Source organism: Neophocaena asiaeorientalis, unplaced genomic scaffold, assembly GCF_003031525.2.
Source record: "Neophocaena asiaeorientalis asiaeorientalis breed wild unplaced genomic scaffold, Neophocaena_asiaeorientalis_V1.1 scaffold679, whole genome shotgun sequence".
NCBI lineage: Eukaryota > Metazoa > Chordata > Mammalia > Artiodactyla > Phocoenidae > Neophocaena > Neophocaena asiaeorientalis.
In genome coordinates this window covers 29,853-48,539 of record NW_020175531.1, presented here as the reverse complement: position 1 = coordinate 48,539, position 18,687 = coordinate 29,853, and the positions used below count along the sequence as shown (strand labels likewise).

At 38.4% G+C, this 18,687-nt stretch overlaps 1 protein-coding gene across 1 annotated transcript in view; it reads right to left on the bottom strand.

Annotated features, from left to right (window-relative positions):
* Window positions 1-609: 609 nt before the first annotated feature.
* Window positions 610-18,687, bottom strand: part of LOC112415965 (BCL-6 corepressor-like) — a gene marked incomplete at its 5' end in the record, with an annotated part of 42,493 nt that continues 24,415 nt past the window's right edge. Inside the window, 4 exons of the mRNA XM_024769183.1 lie at window positions 610-898; window positions 2,012-2,168; window positions 2,384-2,461; window positions 4,512-4,657. Coding sequence (XP_024624951.1) covers window positions 610-898; window positions 2,012-2,168; window positions 2,384-2,461; window positions 4,512-4,657 — 670 coding nt within the window. The remainder of the gene's footprint in view (window positions 899-2,011; window positions 2,169-2,383; window positions 2,462-4,511; window positions 4,658-18,687) is intronic.

Sequence of the window (18,687 nt, the reverse complement as noted above, 5' to 3'; positions counted from 1 at the left end):
GAATTTAGAATGGCACTGCTCCCTCACAAAATCAACATCTTTATTTGAACTGAAAAATGGAATCCCATATTTTGGTAGACAATAGGTCTAATCTGGATTTTGGATCAGACCATGGGGATTAGGGATTGGTTTTTACAAGCTTCATTATATACTGCACATTTTTCCATCAATATATCTGAATCTGCTGGTCCAGTACTTCTGCAGAAATATACCTGATATATGTATAATCCATACATAATATGCTGATAATGAAATGATTTGCCAGGGCTCAGCATATGAACATTTTGCGTGGCAACTTTAAAATAGGTGGGGAAGTATGCTTTTCAAAACTATTTAAAAATAGTGGGTAGGGCTTCTACACACCATGGTAAAGCAATTACACTCCAATAAAGATGTAAAAAAAAAATAATAAAGAAGGTAAAACACTTCAACTTCATAAAAACTAAAAAGAAAGACAAGCTTGTACATTTTCCAAATCGTGTTTTAGATAAAGCAGATATATATTTTCATATGTAATAATGTCCCTTCTTTACAGACAAAGCTGTATTTAAACAATAATGTACAGGAATAACGCCACAACACATTTTGTATACAGTGAAACTAAACTGCTCAGTGGTCTTCCAGGGCCACATCACTGGGATTTAAACACTCCACAGAGGAGCCGAGCAGAGTCTGAAGTTCATTTGATAATTCAACCAAATCTAGTAGCTCTTTGCTTTCAGGATTGAAGGCTTCCAGGTCTTTGGGGCAAGAGAACAAGAGACTTGCAGAAACCTGCCTGTAAAACTCTGACTCTGTGACTGTGACAATTTCAATATTGGGAAAATTGCAGCGGAATACACAGGAGGACATTTTCAATTTTTTAAGCACATCTGAAAGCAATAACCAGTTTCGTGGCCTACAAAATAAAAAAGAAAGTGGTTCAAGTTTCTGGCAAAAATTACTGACTACTATCCTGAATAAACCCATCTACAGCCGTAACAAGAGCCAATAGCTTTTTCTAACTATACCCATCATTGACCAATGCTCTCTTATCAAAGTAAGGGAAAGTATTTACTTCTAGTATGAGTAACTCATCTGGTTTTAAGAGCACATTTAGAGAAGGCCATCTGATTTTTAGAAAGCAGAAGGAACATCTTAATGAGATTCATCAAATGTGCTTCTCACTACTCTCACTGCTAACAAACGGGTTAATTCCTATTCACTCAGCTCTTATCACAATTCAAGTTATAACTCTCTATGTGTTCCACTATATTCACTGAGGGAAGTCTGTATCCCAACCCAAGAGAATTGATTACAAACACCTTTTCTGATCCCTCCTCCTACCCCCACAATAGAACACATTTTAAACACACATTACACCACATTTCTTTTCACACATGCCACACACTAAATTTCATCTCTTTCAGATTGATGGTTTTTAGAAGCAAACTGTGACATTCCTTACATGCACAGTGCAACACAATTTTATGTTTTCTGTTACTATAAAATTTCACTGTTTTAATGGCATATATACTTTTATTTATTAAGTACCTTTGTTTACACAGCAAAGGATTAATCTCTGATGTGTATATGATATATAAAAGCCCATGAATAAATGATTTTTCTAATCCTACACGAGAAGGCCGATTATCATTACACTGTTACACACTTCGTGTGCCTAAGTCCCCTATGTTGGGAGCTCCTAGGACTCTTTCCCAAAGATTTCGTGACCGAAGTCTCCAAGGGAGCAACTATTCTGTGAAATTCCACTGAATGACAACTTCAACACTTTGGGCCCAGGGTCTTATTTGCCTTGGTGGTGTTCTATTGAGGATAGTTTACACTGTGCTATGAATCTGATCCCCACTGTGTATAATTAATCTTTTCCAGAAATTTTCATTAAGTGAGGTTCATGGAGAATTAGAAATCATTCACCCACCCTCATCTGCTTAAAAGAGGTTTTAGGTCCTGCTTCCCCAAGAAAACTACTGCAAGCTATTTTTCAACTACATGATATATACATCCTTACCTCTGAGCAGCAGACACTTGGATGTTATAACAAGGTAAGAGATGACTATCTGAAAATTCAAATTCAAACACATCGCTGAAAGCCTTATCCTCATCATCCTCATCCTCTGGTCCTGGAGGATCTGTCAAAACATTAAATACAGCCTTTTTATCTGGTTCTAATGCAGGTAAAAAGAAACAAAGGAGTCAGTAGGCTCTACCACATTTCAGCTCTCAATAATTAAACAATTCTAAATAAAAACAGATAATTTCCTAATGATCCCTGCTTACAGTACCCATCATCCATCATCCCCTCACCCATACCAGAGAGAAATATTCTGTAACTCATTCACTTCCCACTGAAAGAAAAATGTGGAGGAAAAATGTTTCTCACCACATACAGAGCTTCCATAGAACTCCCAAGGGCCACCAAGTTTATCATCATTGTGACCCTGTAGGTCCTTTAAATAATCTAGAGAGATGACAAAATAAAAGGGTTTTTAAAAAAAAATGTTAAAAGTAATAAAAGAGTTGCATGATACATAGTCAACATACAAAAATGAGTTGCAATTTTATATACTAACAATAAACAATTCAAAAGGGAAATAAAACAATCTCACAGTAGCACTGAAAAAATACTTAAGAATAAACTTAATAACGAAGGGACATCTAAAAAAAAATGGTTCTGAAGAACCTAGGGGTAAGACAGGAATAAAGACACAGACCTACTACAGAATGGATTTGAGGTTATGGGGAGGGGGAAGGGTGAGCTGTGACAAAGTTAGAGAGTGGCACAGACATATATACACTACGAAACGTAAAACAGATAGCTAGTGGGAAGCAGCCGCATAGCACAGGGAGATCAGCTCAGTGCTTTGTGACCACCTGGAAGGGTGAGATAGGGAGGGTGGGAGGGAGGGAGATACAAGAGGGAAGAGATATGGGAACATGTGTATATATATAACTGATTCACTTTGTTACAAAGCAGAAACTAACACAACACTGTAAAGTTATTATACTCCAATAAAGATGTAAAAAAAAAAAACAAAGAGACAAAGACTTGTACACTAAAATCTACATAACTTAGCTAAAAGGAATCTAAGAAGATTCAGATAAATGGAAAGATATCCCATGTTCACAGATTAAGCACACTTTATTGTTAAAATGTCCATACTACCCAATGCAGTCTACAGATTCAAGGAAATCTTTCTCAAAATCCCAGCCTTTTATTTTTTATTTTTTTGCAAAATTAGAAAAGTCTAATTCTAAATTCACGTGGAATCTCGAGGGATTCTGAATAGCCTAAGTAATCTTGAAAAAGAACAAAGTTGGTGGCCTCACACTCCCTGATTTCAAAACACACCACAAAACAAAGTAATCAAAACAATACAGCACTGGCATAAAGACAATACACTGTCAAATAATTTTTTTTTTTTTTTTTGTGGTACGCCGGCCTCTCACTGCTGTGGCCTCTCCTGTTGTGGGCCTCTCACTGCTGTGGCCTCTCCCGTTGCGGCCTCTCACTGCTGTGGCCTCTCCTGTTGCGGGCCTCTCACTGCTGTGGCCTCTCCCGTTGCGGAGCACAGGCTCCTGATGCGCAGGCTCAGCGGCCATGACTCACGGACCCAGCCGCTCTGCGGCATGTGGGATCTTCCCGGACCGGGGCACGAACTCATGTCCCCTTCAACGGCAGGCGGACTCTCAACCACTGCACCACCAGGGAAGCCCTCAAATAATCTTTGACAAGAGTGCCAAGGCTACACGTGGAGAAAGTCTCTTCAACAAAGGGTGCTGCGGGAACTCCCTGATGGTCTAGTGGTTAGGACTTCATGATTTCACTGCGGTGGCCCCGATTCAATCCATGGTCAGGGAACTAAGATCCCAAGAGCCATGTGGTGTGGCCAAGAAAACAAAACAATAGCAACAAAAAAATGATGTTGGGGAAAGAATGAAGCTGGACCCTTACCTTACACCAAATGCAAAAATTAACTCAAAATGGATATAATAAATAAGACCTATTGCCATAAAAACATAGGAGGAAAGGTTCAGGAAATTGAATTTGACCAACATTTCTTGGATATGACACCAAAACACAGGCAACAAGAGCAAAATCAGATAAATCTGACTACATCAAACTAAAAAATTTCTCCGTATCAAAGGAAATACAGTGAAAAGACAATCTACCGAATGGGAGAAAATACTGCAAGTCTGATAGGGGTTTATAGCCAGAATATAAAAGGAACTCCTGCAAGTCAACAAAAAACAAATAATCTAATATTAAAATGGGCAAAGAACCTGAATAAACATCTCTCCAAGGAAGATCTATAAATGGCCAATAAGCACATTTTCATTAATTAGCAAATAAAATCTATAGTAAGATACCACCTCACATCAATTAGAACAAAAAAACAGTGAGTGAGAGTGAGGATCTAGAGAAATGAGAAGTGTTGCAAATTACCATCTAATTTTTAATTTAAAACATTTGTTAAACTTTGTCATTCCTATTCTTTGAAGTTACCCACCTGCCAGAAACATTTCCATAAGTTTGCTGTGAGTCATACTCATGATGGTTCTACCGGAATATGTAGCCAAAGTGGGGTCAGCACCATAGGAGAGAAGCAGGCGAACAATATCCAAGAAATCACTCTCAACTGCATCATGAAGAGGCCTAGGAAGAGATGTGCAGTGGGATTAACCTTGTGTACACATACTTGCTTCTGGAGTAGTTTCATTTAACAATAAGCAAAAATACGGTGTGTGTACTATGTGTGATAAACCTCCTACATGGAATATTTCACCAAGAAAGTATGTACTTTCAAACCATTCTACACAAAGGGAAACTGAGGCATGATAACTGACCCAAGATGAAATGATAAATTACTGTTAGTTCTGTATCAGTCATTTTTAAGGCAGGTGAACAAACAATTTCAGAAATAATTCTCAAATGAAAATCTATTTAGTCCAAGACCTAATTCAAGACAAAGATGAAAATATTTTGAAGGAATTTAACTAATGACAGACTGTATAAAGATAAATCAGAGAGAAAAAAATCCCATCGTTATGGAAGCCAATAGAAGTATCAATTGTTACACAATTTTTTTAAACACCTACTCCATTTTAAAAAGAACCAGGGTACAAATATCAGTGATCAGTGAAAATTTCTCTTGGAAGCTGGGCTCTAGGAACTTATAGACATTAATGATGAACTCTCTGCCTCAGAACCTCAGTGACTGAAGGGGAGAGAAGAAACAGGGTCCAGAGTCAGCCCAGAACCAGAGTCATTATGGTGAGTTCTCATGAGGATACAGAGTCCTCCATCCATTTGCACTAGGGGATGAAACATTGCCTGCATTCCCAACCTGAATGGGTAGTAATTTGAAACTATAAAATACCACAAACATTTCAATTTTGCTTACTTTATAACTGTGAGGAGAGCCCTAGTACATTGCCTCTTGGTAGCATTTCGTGGACACAAGCACAAACTTGGTCCTCAGGCCAATAAATTGTGATCATGTTGGGGATGGGGCCAGGTCTGAGGATGTGGGTTATGACATCAGGTTGTACACAAAGCCAACACAGGTCTGTACTCTGTACTATTGGGACTTGAAGATCATATATATTTTGAACACAGTGATTTAAAGAAATGATTAAAGAGTTCAGTGTCTTAAAACTTAGCACTGTACTATTTATTCATATAACCCTTGATTATTTCAGGGACTAACCTACGGGGGCGTTGTACGACTGACCAATGTTTTATGCCTTGACTCTAATAAGCCATCTGAGGAGAATAAACACACAGAAAATTAAGAAGAAACAGTAGTGCAAATTGCCAATAATGTGCAAGAGGAGGCCCCAAAACAAAGGCTGGTACTGAACGTTGGAGTAGGAGCTTGCAATTACTGAGAACAGGCATAAAGTGTGGAGAAGGATTATGGAGGCCAAGCATACCTCATGGAGCAGAAAGTTTCTTCTGCTGGACACAGCGGAAAGCTACGTAAATTCGGGGTGGAGGGGGGAAGTGGTCAAAATAATGTCTCATTGCCCTGAACTGAACTGTATCTTACTTTTTATTGGTTTTGAACAGTGAAATAATTTAGTTACTGACTTTTGGAAAGAAAAAAACTGAAAGGCCAATAACTAAAGTGGAAATGATCAAGGTTTTTAAAAACAACAGTAAACAATAATATTATAAAATCAGAACAATAAAATTAGAGTCCATCACTGAAGCATCCCTAACTGGCCTGAACAAGCACACCCGTGCACACATGAACACACAAATACACACACTTATCAACTTAGAAACCACAATCAATCCTATGAAGGTAACTACTTACAGAATGCCTTTTTTTCTTTCAATTTTATTGTGTTTTTTTATACAGCAAGTCCTTATTACTTATCCATTTTATACATATTAGTGTATACATGTCAATCCCAGTCTCCCAATTCATCCCACCACCACCCCCATCCCCAGTGCTGCTTTCCCACCTTGGTGTCCATATGTTTGCTCTCTACATCTGTGTCTCAATTCCTGCCTTTCAAACCAGTTCATCTGTACCATTTTTCTAGGTTCCACATATATGCATTAATATACGATATTTGTTTTTCTCTTTCTGACTTACTTCACTCTGTATGACAGGTGCTAGTTCCATCCACGTCTCTACAAATAACTCAATTTTGTTCGTTTTTATGGCTGAGTAATGTTCCATTGTATATATGTACCAAATCCTCTTTACCCATTCATCTGTCGATGCGCATTTAGGATGCTTCCAGGTCCTGGCTATTGTAAATAGTGCTGCAATGAACACTGGGTTGCATGTGTCTTTTTGAATTATGGTTCTCTCTGGGTATATGCCCAGTAGTGGAATTACTGGGTCATATGGTAATTCTATTTTTAGTTTTTTAAGGAACCTCCATACTGTTCTCCATAGTGGCTGTATCAATTTACATTCCCACCAACGATGCAAGGCGCTTCCCCTTTTCTTCACACCCTCTCCAGCATTTATTGTTTGTAGATTTGAGGATGGCCATTCTTCATTACTCTAGGAGGTTGATCAAAAAAGATCTTGCTGTGATTCATGTCAAAGATTGCTCTTCCTATGTTTTCCTCTAAGAGATTTATAGTGTCCGGTCTTACATTTAGGTCTCTAATCCATCTTGAGTTTATTTTTGTGTATAGTGTTAGGGAGTGTTCTAATCTCATTCTTTTATATGTAGTTGTCCAGTTTTCCCAGCACCACTTATTGAAGAGGTTATCTTTTCTTCATTGTATGTTCTTGCCTCCTTTATCAAAAAATAAGGTGACCATATGTGCGTGGGTTTATCTCTGGGCTTTCTTTCCTGTTCCATTCATCTATCTTTCTGGTTTTTTTGGCAGTACCATACTCTCTTGATTACTGTAGCTTTGTAGTATAGTCTGAAGTCAGAGACCCTGATTCCTGCAGCTCCATTTTTCGTTCTCAAGATTGCTTTGGCTATTCGGGGTCTTTGTGTTTTCATACAAAGTGTGAAATTTTTTGTTCTAGTTCTGTGAAAAATGCCAGTGGTAGTTTGATAGGGATTGCATTGAATCTGTAGATTGCTTTGGGTAGTAGAGTCATTTTCACAATGTTGATTCTTCCAATCCAAGAACATGGTATATCTCTCCATCTAATTGTATTATCTTTAATTTCTTTCATCAGTGTCTTATAATTTTCTGCATACAGGTCTTTTGTCTCCTTAGGTAGGTTTATTCCTAGATATTTTATTCGTTTTCTTGCAATGGTAAACGGGAGTGTTTTCTTGATTTGATCTTAGTGGAAATGCTTTCAGTTTTTCACCACTGAGAATGTTGTTTGCTGTGGGTTTGTCATACATGGGCTTTATTATGCTGAGGTAGTTCCTTCTATGCCCACTTTCTGGAGAGTTTTTATCATAATCTAACTTTGGGTTTTGTTTGTTCTTCTTTAGTTCCTTTAGGTTTAACATTAGATTGTTTACTTGAGATGTTTCTTGTTTCTTGAGGTAGGCTTGTATAGCTATAAACTTCCCTCTTAGAACTGCTTTTGCTACATCCCGTAGGTTTTGGATGTTTGTGTTTTCATTGTCATTTGTCTGTAGGTATTTTTTGATTTCCTCTTTCATTTCTTCAGTGATCTCTTGGTTATTTAGTAATGTCTTGTTTAGCATCCATGTGTTTGTGTTTTTGACTTTTTTCCCCTGTAATTCATTTCTAACCTCATAGCCTTGTGGTCAGAAAAGATGCTTGATATGATTTCAATTTTCTTAAATTTACTGAAGCTTGATCTGTGACCCAAGATGTGATCTATCCTGGAGAATGTTCCGTGCGCACTTGAGAAGAAAGTGTAATCTGCTGTTTTGGGATGGACTATCCTATAAATATCAATTAATTCTATCTGGTCTACTGTGTCATTTAAAGCTTGTGTTTCCTTATTAATTTTCTGTTTGGATGATCTATCCATTGGTGTGAGGTGTTAAAGTCCCCCACTATGATTGTGTTATTGTCGATTTCCTCTTTTACAGCTGTTAGCAGTTGCCTTATGTATTGAGGTGTTCCTATGTTGGATGCATACATATATTTATAATTGTTATATCTTCTCCTTGGATTGATCCCTTGATCGTTATGTAGTGTTCCTCCTTGTCTCTTTTAACATTTGTTATTTTAAAGTCTATTTTTCCTGATATGAGTATTGCTACTCCAGCTTTCTTTTGATTTCCATTTGCATGGAATATCATTTCCATCCCCTCACTTTCAGTCTGTATGTGTCCCTAGGTCTGAAGTGGGTCTCTTGTAGACAGCATACATATTGGCCTTGTTTTTGTATCCATTCAGCAAGTCTGTGTCTTTTGGTTGGAGCATTTCATCCACTCACATTTAAGATAATTATCGGTATTACCATTTTCTTAATTGTTTTGGGTTTGTTTTTGTAGGTCCTTGTCTTCTCTTGTGTTTCCCACGTAGAGAAGTTCCTTTAGCATTTGTTGTAGAGCTGGTTTGGTGGTGCTGAATTCTCTTAGCTTTGCTTGTCTGTAAAGCTTTTGATTTCTCCATCAAATCTGAATGAGATCCTTGCTGGGTAGAGTAATCTTGGTTGTAGGTTCTTCCCTTTCATCACTTTAAATATGTCATGCCATTCCCTTCTAGACTGTAGAGTTTCTGCTGAGAAATCAGTTGTTAACCTTATGGGAGTTCCTGTGTATGTTATTTGTCGTTTTTCCTTTGCTGCTTTCAATAATTTTTCTTTGTCTTTAATTTTTGCCAATTTGATTACTGTGTGTCGGCATGTTTCTCCTTGGGTTTATCCTGTGTGGGACTCTCTGTTTCCTGGACTTGGGTGGCTATTTCCTTTCCCATGTTAGGGCAGTTTTCGACTATACTCTCTTCAAATACCTTCCTGGGTCCTTTCTCTCTCTCTTCTCCTTCTGGGACCCCTATAATGCGAATGTCGGTGCGTTTAATGTTGTCCCAGAGGTCTCTTAGGCTGTCCTCATTTCTTTTCATTCTTCTTTCTTTATTTTGTTCCACAGCAGTGAATTCTACCATTTTGTCTTCCAAGTTATTCATCTGTTCTTCTGCCTCAGTTATTCTGCTATTGAGTCCTTCTAGAATATTTTTCATTTCAGTTATTGTATTGTTCATCTCTGTTTGTTTGTTCTTTACTTCTTCTAGGTCTTTGTTAAATATTTCTTGCATCTTCTCGATCTTTGCCTCTATTCTTTCTCCGAGGTCCTGGATCATCTTCACTATCGTTATTCTGAATTCTTTTTCTGAAAGTTTGCCTATCTCTGCTTCATTTAGTTGTTTTCCCAGGGTTTTATCTTGTTCCTTCATCTGGTACACAGCCCTCTGCCTTTTCATCTTGTCTATCTTTCTGTGAATGTGGTTTTTGTTCCACAGGCTGCAGGACTGTAGTTCTTCTTGCTTCTTCTGTCTGCCCTCTGGTGGATGAGGCTATCTAAGAGGCTTGTCGAACCCTTTTTATTAACACCTTCTTAGGTACAAATTTTCAAATAATTTCTCCCGTTGTTTTCCCTCTTATTGAATGTATCCTTTGACAAGAAGAAATTTATATAATCCCATTTATCTGTTTTTGCTTTTACTGCTTCTGCTTTTGATGTCATATCCAAAAAATCAATACCAAGTCAAATGTCATAAAGCTTTATCCCTAGTTTTCCTCTAGCAGTTTTATAGCTTTACGTCTTACATTTACATGCTTAATCCATCATAAGTTAACTTTTGTATATGGAGTAAGGTAGGGATTCAACTTCACTGCTTTGCATGCGGACGTGTAGGTTTACTTGCAACTGTGGATGAAGAAATTTGTCCATCCCATGAGCAATCTGGCCACACCTGCAGAGCCTCATTTGACTATATACACAATGGTTTATTTCTCTATTTTATTCCATTGGACAATATGGCTGTCTTTATGCTACTCACATGCCGCTTTCATTAGTGTGGCTTTGTACTAAATGTTGAAATCAGGACAAATCAAGACAAAAAAAACAAAGCTTGCCTTTTAAAACAGATTTTTAAAATTATTCAGGGCTCCTTGAAATTCAATATGAATTGTAAGATGGATTTTTCTCTCTCTTCAATAAATACTGTTGGTACTTCCATAAGACTGCACTAAAATCATAGAACTGAGTAACACTGACAAGACAAAGGAATCAGAAGCCTTAGGCCATCATTCCCCAACCAAGAGACACTGACTTAACAACAATATACAGACTAAATTGTCTTTATGATAATACCAGAAACTGGTTAAGAAGCTGTAGCAACCCAAGCAAGTGCAAAATCAAGAAGAGCTGCAATGAAGCAGGTAAGAATATTTGTTCCATTTACATGTGAGGGGACTCCCACCCCCTACACTTAGCACAATGCAGGAACAATCAGGAAAAAGTTCTCAGCTTCTTCCTAGAGAGGGAAAGGCAAGAATGGAATGTGTAGCAAATGTTCTAGCATTGCAGTGGGTCTACCTGAGGGACTGACTGAGGGACTGAGTCTATATGCCTGACTCAGAACACTGAAGTGAACAGAGGTATTCTTTGGATGCTATATTAGTCTGTTCAGGCTACCGTAAATTAATAAAGCAAAATGGGTGGCTTAAATAAGATAAATTTATTTCTTACAGCTCTGGAAGTTGGCAAGTACAAGATTAAGATTCCTAGTGATTGACTAACCTCCTGATTTGCAGGTGGCTACCTTCTCACGGTGTTTTCATATGACAGAAAGAAAAAGAGATTCCTCTTTTAAGAAGGCCACAGGCCTATTGTATTAGGGTCCTACTCTTATGACCTCAGTTCCTTTTATTCATGTCGTATTGTTTTTTCTTCGTGGTTACCATGTGAATTATTTACCTCTTCAATTTATACTATATGAAAAATGGATGAAATGAGCTAGTTGTTTGAAAAGATCAACAAAACTGTCAAACCTTTAACAAGACTCAATTAACATCAGAAATGAAAGAGGAAATGTTACAACTGATGCTATAGAAATAAAAAGAAATAATTTGCTCTGTAATTATTTAATATAAACAGTTAAATTTCCACAAATTGGATAACCTAGAAAGAAAGATAAGTTCCTAGAAACATGAAATACTTCAAAGCTGAATCGTGAAGAGACAGGAAATCTGAACGAGTAATGAGTAAGCAATCAAAAGTTTCCCAACAAAGAAAATCCCAGGGTCAAATGACTTCACTGGTAAATACCAAACATTTAAAGTCAAATTAACAACATACCCCTCAACTTCTTCTAAAAAAATGGAAAGCGGGATCACTTCCAAACTTCATGGCCCAGCTTTGCAGGATCAGGAGAATGCATACAAGCTTAAGAATTCTGCCTCAAGAGAGCGCTAGAAGCATGGATCAGGTATGGCCTATCTATACAAGGTCTAAGAAAGCCTCAGAATCTGTAGCAGGACTGACTTAAATGTATTTCCACCCTGAAGGAAATTAGCTAAAAAGTGGAGGAGGTGACTGTGCCAACATGAAAACCGCAACACAAAATTCCAAGGAACTTGAAAACTCAAGGAAACATAAAATCACCAAAGGATTTCAATAATCTTCCAGTAACCAACCCAAAGACACAGACATCTATATTTACTAAAGAATTCAAATGAGCTATTTAAGGAAACTCAATAAGCTACAAGAAAATACAGAAAAACAATTCAATGAAATAAAGAAAACAAAACACAATCCAAATGTGAAACTTAACAGAGACAGAAATCATAAAAAGAGTCATAGGGAAATTCTGGATCTGAAGAATTCAATAAATGAAATGAAAAATGCAACAGACAGCACCAATATCAGACAGACCAAACAGAATACAAAATCAGTGAGATAGAGTCAATGAAAGGAAAAGAGATACCATAAAGCTAACAACAACAACAACATACAAATCACCGAAAATCCAAAAGGAAAAGAGAGGGAGAAGGGAACAGAAAAGTTTAGTATTGAATCACTATGCTGTACACCTGAAACTAATACAATATTGTAAATCAACTATAATTCAATGAATGAATGAATGAATAAACGGAAGGCCAAGAACTTCCCAAACCTGGTGAGAGACTTGGAATCCAAAAATCGTGAAGATATGTATCACCCCATTATTTCAGTTCAAAACGTTCTTATCTGAGAAACATTCTAGCAAACTGTCAAAAATCAAAGATTCTAAAGGAAGCAAGAGAAAAAAATATTGTAACCTACAAGAAAATCCCATTAGGCTACCAACAGATTTCTGAGCACAATTATAGGCCAGGGAAAAAAACAGAATAATATACTCATAGTGTTAAAACAGAAAAGCTGCCAACTTATCCTTTAGAAACAGACATGAGAGAATTCATCACCACCAGACCTGTCTTAAAAGAAATGCTGAAAGGAGTTCTTCAGGCTGATACGAAAGGATGCTAACTAGTAATGAAAACATATGAAAATACACAACACACTGGTAAATGCAAATATACAGTCAAATTGTGAAACTCTAATACTGTAACATGAGGGTGTGTTAAACCAATTAACTATATTAAAAAGGTTAAAGGTATCAAAAATTACTCAGGTTACTATAATCTGTTGAAGAATATATAATATAAAAATCAAATTGCAACTCTAAACACTTGAAGGAGTGCATAAAAGGATAATGTGTTTGTAAGGCATAGACATGATGTTGCCAACCACATAAAATAGACTGTTATACCTAAAAGATGTTTAATGTAAGTCTCACGGTAACTACAGAGCAAAGACTAACTATAGATTCACAAAAATAAAGACAGGAAAGCACAGCAAACTATCACAGAAAATCAATAGTTCAAAGAAACATACTGAAAGAATAAGAAAGTAACAAGACGACTACAAAACAGCCAGAAAACAGTTATATGGCAATAGTAAGTCCCTACATATCAATAACTACTCTAAATTTGCATGGACTGAGTTGTCCAAGCAAAAGGTACAAAGTGGCTGGATGCATAAAAAAAAAAACAAGACTCTACTGTATGCTATCTACAAGAGAGTAACTTCAGTTTTAAGGACATACACAGGCTCATAGTTAAGGGATTAAAAGAGAATTCCATACAAATGAAAAAGAGGGTAGTGGTAGCTATACTCATATAAGAAAAAAACAGATTTTAAGCCAAAAGGGGTAAGCAGAGACAAAGCAAGTCATGATATAATGATAAAGGGTCAACCTATCAAGGAAACATAACAATGGTAAATACATATGCACCTAACATAAGAGTACCAAAATACATTAACCAAATACTAACATCTGAAAGAAGAAATAGACAATACAGTAACATCAGAGGACTTCAAAACAACACATTTGGCAATGGACAGAAATCCAGATGGAAAATCCTCAAGAAAACATTGGACTTGAATCATACATGAGATCAAATGAACCTAACAGAGATATATACATTCCATCCAAAAGCAGCAGAATACATTGAATTAAAGTGGCAAGAGTGGGCACACCCTTCTCTTGTTCCTGATCTTAGAGGGAAGGCTTTCAGCTTTTCACTGTTGAGTATGTTATCAGCTATCAATCTGTCACTTATGACTTTTATTATGTTGAGATATATCTGGTAAAGTTTCAGGATACAAAATTAGTACACAGAAATTTGCTGCATTTCTATACACTGACAACAAACTATCTGAAAGAGAAATTAAGAAAACAATACCATCTACCATAGCATCAAAAAGAATAAAGCACCTTTTGCCTCCTCGGTAGGAATAAACCTGCTGAGGAGGCAAAAGACTTGTACTCAGAAAACTGTAAGACTCTGATGAAAGAAACTGAAGACCACACAAACACATGGAAAAATATACAATGTTCTTGGATTGGAAGAATCAATACCGTCAAAATGACTATACTACCCAAGACAATGTACAGATTCAATGCAATGCCTACCAAATTACTAATAGAATTTTTCACAGAACTGGAACAAAAAATGTTTAGATTTGTATGGAACCACAAAGACATGGAATAGGCAACACAATCATGAAAAAGAATGGAACTGAAGGAATCAGGCTCCCTGACTTCAGAATATACTACAAAGCTACTCATCAAAACAGTATGGTAGGGCAGAGTCAAGATGGCAGTCAGGGAGGACGCAGAGTTTGCGTCTCCCCACAAATAGGGCACCTGCTGGACATTGGTGGGTGCCCTCGACGCCCAAGGAGACAGGAGGAACCCCCGAACCCCTGAGTGCCTGCGTAGGATGCAGGGGTAGGAGAGAAGAGTGGAGACCAGACAGTACTAGTGCCCCTGAGGGGTGGCTGGGAGGGGGAGGGGTTCCCAGGCCTGGAGGGACCCTCAGGGGCTTGGAGAATCCGGCATTTCCCCTGCCCAATCGGGCCCGGGAAGTCTGTGGGGCTCCTGGGCCAGGTACTCCCCCCTCCAAGGCCTCCTCCAGGCCGCATTGATCCTAGGGCATAGGAGGGAAGGGGGAGGAGAAGAGAAGAGGTGGTGGGAGGGGTCTTCCAGGACTGGAGGATCAGGGGAGGTGCAGCAGGCATTTCTCCCACCCACTGGGGCCCCAGGAGGCCTGTCGGGCTCTTGGGCCTGGTCCTCCATTCTCTGGGGCCCCCTCCGGCCTCGTGGGTTCTAGAGGCGTGGGCAGGAGGAAGGAGGGGGGAAGAGGAGCAGAGGGGGATGGTTGGGGCGGAACCGTCCAGGACCGGAGAGGATCAGGGGAGACGTGGAGGGAGTCTCTCCTGCTCACTTGGGCCCAGGGAAGGATGCTGGGTGCCTAGGCCTGGTCCTCTGTTCTCCATGGCCCCCTCTGGCCTCTTGGGTCATAGGGGCATGGTAGGGAGGGAGGCAGGAGGAGGATGGGGAGCAGAGGCAGACAGTGTAGGGGGAACCCTCCAAGACCAGAGAACCAAAGGAGGTGGAGCGGGCGCTCCCCCACCCACTCAGCTCCAGGAACCCTCTTGGGCTTCCAGGTCTGGTCCTCTGCCTTCTGGGGCCCCCTCTAGCTGCATGGGTCCTGGGTGCATAGGAGGAAGGAGCAAGAAGAGAGCCCAAGGGGAAGAGGCCCTCTAGGATCGGAGGATCGGGGGGAACGCACCTAGTGTTTCCCATGCCCACTTGGGCCCAGTGATGAGCCTGTTGGGTCCTGGACCTGGTCCTCTGCCCTCCAAGGCCAGAGGCACTCCTGGGACCCTCTTCCTGCACTGAGCCTAAGCCGCACCACCAACAGCCCCCCAGGACCTTTTCCGGCCCTGCGGGTCCTAAGCATAGACTCCCCACAATGGCCTAAACCCCGCCCCTGCCTAAGCCCTGCCCCCCACAGCCAAGGTCTTTTTGTTTTGTTTGGTTTGGTTTCACTCCTCTTATTTTCACTATTGTGGTTCTGTTTTATCTTACGGTTATTTTGTCATCTATATTTTTATTTTTTAATTCTTTGTAACATATCTGTTAGTTATCTAATCTTATTTTATTTTTTTACTATTCGTTATTCTTCTACTCCTTTATTTCTTTTTTTTTTCCCCACCCCATGTGGCTTCTGGGATCTTGGTTCATGAGCCGGGGATCAAGCCAGAGCTCCTGTAGTAGAAGCACTGAGTATGAACCACTGGACTAACAGAGAACCTCAGACTCCAAGGAATATTCCTCAGAGTGAGGTCTCCCAGAAATCCTAATCTCGGTACAAAGACCCAGCTCCACCCAACAGCCTACAAACTCCAGTTCTAGAAGCCTCACGCCAAACAGTAAGACAGGAACACAGTCTCACCCATCCAAAAAAAAAAAATTAGACGACAAAAACCTACAAGACCAAATAAATGAAGAGGAAATAGGCAACCAACCTGAAAAAAGAATATAGAGTAATGACAATAAAGGCCCAGAATCTGAAACAGAATGGAGACACAGATTGAGAAAATACAAGAAATGTTTAATAATGATCTAGAAGGACTAAAGAACAAACCAACAGAGATGAACAACAAAATAACAAATGAAAAATACACTAGAAGGAGTCAGTAACAGAATAACTGAGGCAGAAAAACGAGTAAGTGAGCTGGAAGACAGAATGGTGGAAATAACTTCCGAGAAGCAGAATAAAGAAAAAAGAATGAAAAGAATTGAGAACAATCTCACAGACCTCTGAGACAACACTAAACATGCCAACATTTGAATCATAAGGGTCCCAGAGAAGAACAGAAAAACAAAGGGTCTGAGAAAATATTTGAAGAGATTACAGTGGAAAACTTCCCTAACATGGAAAAGAAAATAGTCAATCAGGGAAGCGCAGAGAGTCCCATACAGGATAAATCCAAGAAAAAACACTCCTAGACACAAATTAATCAAACTATCAAAATTAAATAAAAAGAAAAAATATTAAAAACAGCAAAGGAAAAGTGAAAAATAACATACAAAGGAATCCCCATAAGGTTATCAGCTGATTTTTCAGCAGACACTCTGCAGGCCAGAATGGAGAGGCAGGATAGACTTAAAGTGATGAAAGAGAAAAACTTACTGCACTCTACACAGCAAGGATCTCATTCACATTTCACAGGGAAACTAAAACCTTTACAAAAAAGCAAAAGCTAAGCAAATTCAGCACCACCGAACCAGCTTTACAACAAATGCTAAAGGAACTTCTCTAGGCAGGAAACACAAGAGAAGGAAAACACCTACAAAAACAAACCCAAAACAATTAAGAAAATGGTAACAGGAACATACATATCGCTAACTACCTTAAATGTAAATGGATTAAACCTCCAACCAAAAGACACAGACTGGTTGAATGGATACAAAAATAAGACCCATATATATGCTGTCTGCAACAGACCCACTTCAGACCTAGGGACACATAAAGACTGAAAGTGAAGGGATGGAAAAAGATTCCATGCAAATGGAAATCAAGAAAGCTGGAGTTGCAATACTTGTATCAGAATAGACTCTAAAATACAGACTGTTACAAGAGATAAGGAAGGACACTATATAATGCTCAAGGGATCAATCCAGGAAGAAGATATACCAATTATAAATAATTATGCACCAACAAAGGAGCACCTCAATACATAAAGCAAATACTATCAACCATAAAAGAGGAAATTAACAGTAACACAATAATATTAGGAGACTTTAACACCATCTACAACAATGCGCAGATTATTCAAACAGAAACTAAGTAAGGAAACACAAGCTTTAAACAACATGATAGACCAGATAAATTTAATTGATATCTATAGGATATTCCACCCAAAGGTGTAAGAACACCCTTTCTTCTCAAGTGCACACGGAACATTCTCCAGGAAGATCACATCTTGAGTCACAAATCAAGCCTTGGAAAATTTAAGAAAACTGAAACTGTACCAAGCATCTTTTCTGACCACAATGCTATGAGACTGAAAATCAATTACAGGAAAAAAACTAAAAAACATAAATACATGGAGGCTAAACAGTGCACTACTAAATAACCAAGAGATCACTGAAGAAATCAAAGAAGAAATAAAAAAATACACAGAAACAAATGACAAAGAAAACACAACAACGCAAAACCTATGGGATGCAGCAAAAGCAGTTCTGAGAGGGAAGTTTATAGCAATTCAATCTCACCTCAAGAAACAATAAAAATATCAAATAAACAATCTAACCCTACATGTAAAGCAACCAGAGAACCCAAAGTCAGTAGAAGGAAAGAAATCATAAAGATCAGAACAGGAATAAATGAAATAGAAATGAAGAAAACAATAGCAAAGGTCAATAAAACTAAAAGTTGGTTTTCTGAGAAGATAAAATCGATAATCCTTTAGCCAGATTCATCAAGAAAAACAGGGAGAGGACACAAATCAATAAAATTAGGAATGAAAAACGAAAAATCACACATGACAATGCAGAAATACAAAGGATTATAAGAGACTACTACAAACATGTATATGCCAATAAAAAGGACAACCATGTAGAAATGGACAAATTCTTGCAAAGGCACAATTTTCCAATACTGAACCAGGAAGAATTAGAAAATATAAACAGACCTATCACAAGTAATAAAATTGAAAACGTAATTTAAAATCTTCCACCAAACAAAAGTCCAGGACCAGATATGGCTTCACAGGTGAATTCTATCAAATATTTACAGAAGAGCTAACAGAGAGCCTTCCCAAAAACTGCAAAGGGAGAAACACTCCCAAATTCATTCTACAAAACCACCAACCACCTGATATACCAAAACCAGACAAAGTATCACAAAAAAAGAAAATTACAGA